This window comes from Diaphorina citri, unplaced genomic scaffold (genome assembly GCF_000475195.1).
Source record: "Diaphorina citri unplaced genomic scaffold, Diaci psyllid genome assembly version 1.1 scaffold84, whole genome shotgun sequence".
Lineage (NCBI taxonomy): Eukaryota > Metazoa > Arthropoda > Insecta > Hemiptera > Psyllidae > Diaphorina > Diaphorina citri.
In genome coordinates this window covers 129667-133158 of record NW_007377521.1, presented here as the reverse complement: position 1 = coordinate 133158, position 3492 = coordinate 129667, and the positions used below count along the sequence as shown (strand labels likewise).

Here is a 3492-nt window from a genome sequence, read left to right as displayed (position 1 = left end):
ATGTAATATGACGGTTCTAGATGTAATGTGACGGTTCTAGATGTAATATGACGGTTCTAGATGAAACGTACACGGAAAGTAAAGTAAACCCAGGCAGCCTTGGAGTTAGAAGCTTTTCTGTCTTTAAAGGGTTAGGGCTAGGACACGATTATCACCCGGGTCGCAATTTATCCTAAACAGATAAGGTTCGTTCTCAGAACTCCTGGCTCTGTCTATTCTGTCCTTCTCCTGGCTTTGATTTCGGGACGACAAAACCTCTGTTCTTACAGTTCGTGCATAATTCCTACGGAGCATAAAATCCGTATTAATTTGTTTTCCTTTCAGACCTGCCACCTTGGAGCCGATGAAATTGTCCGTTCAGAAAATCTCCATGTTTGACTACGAACAAAACCATTACGACAAGAATCTGTTACGACAGAAAGGTAAAACTATTTAGCTGGGTGGGCGAGTGAATGGTACATTTACCCTAATTGTTGGATTTACGTTAAATGTATTTTGGAGGTTGTCAAAATGTATGGGTTGACGCGCTTACCGTTGGTCAACAGTTCCCCAACCATGTAACCCCAATGATGAGCCAACTGTGTACGATTCCCAACCATCAATGTTGTTAGGGATCGAACTTACTTTATGTCTATCCCACTTTCCTTACTGGTGAACTTATCTGAATTGTACGATTCCCAACCATCAATGTTGTTAGGGATCGAACTTACTTTATGTCTATCCCACTTTCCTTACTGGTGAACTTATCTGAATTCACCAGAGAGGTTGAACTTGTGGAAACGTTTTGCTGTGTAAAGCACACATTGGTAGAGGTTAGGAAATTATAACTTGGTTCGAATCTGTGTAAAATGTAAAACAATTTAATTCAATCAGGAAATCCTATATTACCTGGCTGTGTCCACACATAGTCCGCGGCCGTCGACCATTTGTGAACACAGCTTTAGAATAAAACTCTCATAACAGCCAGTCAGTGACAACATCTGCCAATCTGTCTATCTACTTGAAATGTTCAACTTAGGCTCTTAGATGAAATCTCGGGACGTCACGTAAGCGCTAGATTGCGGGTTCGATTCCCACCTGGGGAGGATTTTATCCTAAACAGATGAGGTTCTTTCTCGGAACAACATGGCTTTCTCCTATCACGTCTTCCTTCTCCCTTCGCTTTTGGGACCATAAGACCTTAGCAGTTACCGTTCCCTCTATCAAACCTCTTTGAAAAAATCTATCCAATTCAATTCTCCTCCTCTTCCCCTCCAGCTATCACGGCGGAACGTTTCTTCCGTATAGACCGGGCCCAGGAGCACCTCCACTTTGTCATGGACATCACCTCCGATACTTTGTTCATCCTGGACACACTTCCGCCCACCCCTGATGATGACCCTAGCTTCCCATCCCCCACTACACCCTCACAACAGTCCCCCGGTGATTTGACCACGCCTGATATCAGGTAAGCTGAGAGTTTGGATTAGCTAAATTCCCGTTTTCGGGTTGTTGAATTCGGCATACTAAATAATTCCATATGTTTTAGTTATTGACTATTTATTACTAAAGTAATGAGAAAGTGTTACCTACTGAAGTAATGAGAAATTATTGGAATCTGATTTTTTTTTTTTCATTTTTTGAATACGCCTCGTCCGTTGGACGGTTCATTTTTCAATCATGGGATTCTCATTTTTCGTTAAATATGCTTTTGGACGATTCTTAGATCAATTTACTACTTTTAATCTTATTGACTATTTATTACTAAAGTAATGAGAAATTATTGGAATCTGACCATTTTTTTTTCTTTTCATTTTTTGAATACGCCTCATTGGACGGTTCATTTTTCAATCATGGGATTCTCATTTTTCGTTAAATATGCTTTTGGACGATTCTTAGATCAATTTACTACTTTTACGAATATACCTTCATATTTATTTACCATAGTCAAGAAAAGAAAAAAATACCAGTAACATAATCAATAAGGTTTTCCCAAGGGTCTTTATTTGCTGTTTTGAATATGAGTGCAAAAGCATTTTTAATTGCATTTCCAGCTTTTATATGAACTTTTTAATTACCGCTTGAAGGAATTGGTTCTAAGATGTTTTCGAGTTTTGGCATACAACATTCAGCTACAAAGAAAATTATTTAACGGTAAAGTTTCCCTTGCTTTTTTTCAAAAATAAAATGAGCTTTCAGAAGTTTCCCAAAACAAATCTTCCAATAAAGCACAAATTCCTTCAACTTTTTTTCTTGCAATACTAATTTTAACTTTTCTTAGAAATCTGTTTTCCTTTCTTACCATTGTTCAACTCTTAGCAGTTACCGTTCCCTCTATCAAACCTCTTTTAAAAAATCTATCCAATTCAATTATCCTCCTCTGTCCCCTCCAGCTATCACGGCGGAACGTTTCTTCCGTATAGACCGGGCCCAGGAGCACCTCCACTTTGTCATGGACATCACCTCCGATACTCTCTTCATCCTGGACACACTTCCGCCCACCCCTGATGATGATCCTACCTTCCCATCCCCCACTACACCCTCACAACAGTCCCCTGGTGATTTGACCACGCCTGATATCAGGTAAGCTGAGAGTTTGGATTAGCTAAATTCCCGTTTTCGGGTTGTTGAATTCGGCATACTAAATAATTCCCGTTGTTTTATTTATTGACGATTTATTACTAAAGTAATGAGAAAGTGTTACTATATATAAAGTAATGAGAAATTATTGGAATCTGATTTTTTTTTTCTTCATTTTTTGAATACGCCTCGTTGGACGGTTCATTTTTCAATCATGGGATTCTCATTTTCCGTTAAATATGCTTTTGGACGATTCTTAGCTCAATTTACTACTTTTACGAATATACCTTCATATTTATTTACCATAGTCAAGAAAAGAAGAACACCAGTAACATAATCAAGAAGGTTTTCCCAAGGGTCTTTATTTGCTGTTTTGAATATGAGATACCTTCATATCTATTTACCATAGTCAAGAAAAGAAGAACACCAGTAACATAATCAAGAAGGTTTTCCCAAGGGTCTTTATTTGCTGTTTTGAATATGAGTAACTATTTAATTATTTTCACTGGAACAATAGTTATTTTCACAGGAACAGATTCTTTTCTTAGGAACACTAAAGAATGTTTTTTCTGGAACAAATAGTTGTTAGGGATTTCAACAAAGGTCGATCTCGATGATCAGGGGAACACTTTGAAAAATATAACACTAAAAATTTTAACACTTGAAAATATAATATTATATTCAGAAATTAATTATTATTTAAAGAACACTTTTTATTAATATTTGGGTTTTTGTTAGAAAAAATATTTTTAATACTTAGTAATCTAAAGTTAAATGATTTTCGCTCAATAACTCAGACACTTTTTTTTTTTTAAAAGAATTAAATTTATAGCAGTGTTTTTAAAGGTTTTTAGGGAGCTTTTGTAGCTTTGTTCGTAAATTCGACTGCGCCAAAAATGAGTTGGAAGACTCAAAATGTGTTTTTAAAAAAAA

At 36.6% G+C, this 3492-nt stretch overlaps 1 protein-coding gene across 1 annotated transcript in view; it reads left to right on the top strand.

The window, feature by feature from the left end:
- LOC103523618 (eye-specific diacylglycerol kinase-like) overlaps positions 1–3492 on the top strand; it is a 32932-nt gene that overhangs the window by 10977 nt on the left and 18463 nt on the right. The window contains exons 8-10 of the mRNA XM_026833052.1: positions 325–422; positions 1258–1447; positions 2299–2562. Of these exons, the coding sequence (XP_026688853.1) occupies positions 325–422; positions 1258–1447; positions 2299–2562 (552 nt within the window). The remainder of the gene's footprint in view (positions 1–324; positions 423–1257; positions 1448–2298; positions 2563–3492) is intronic.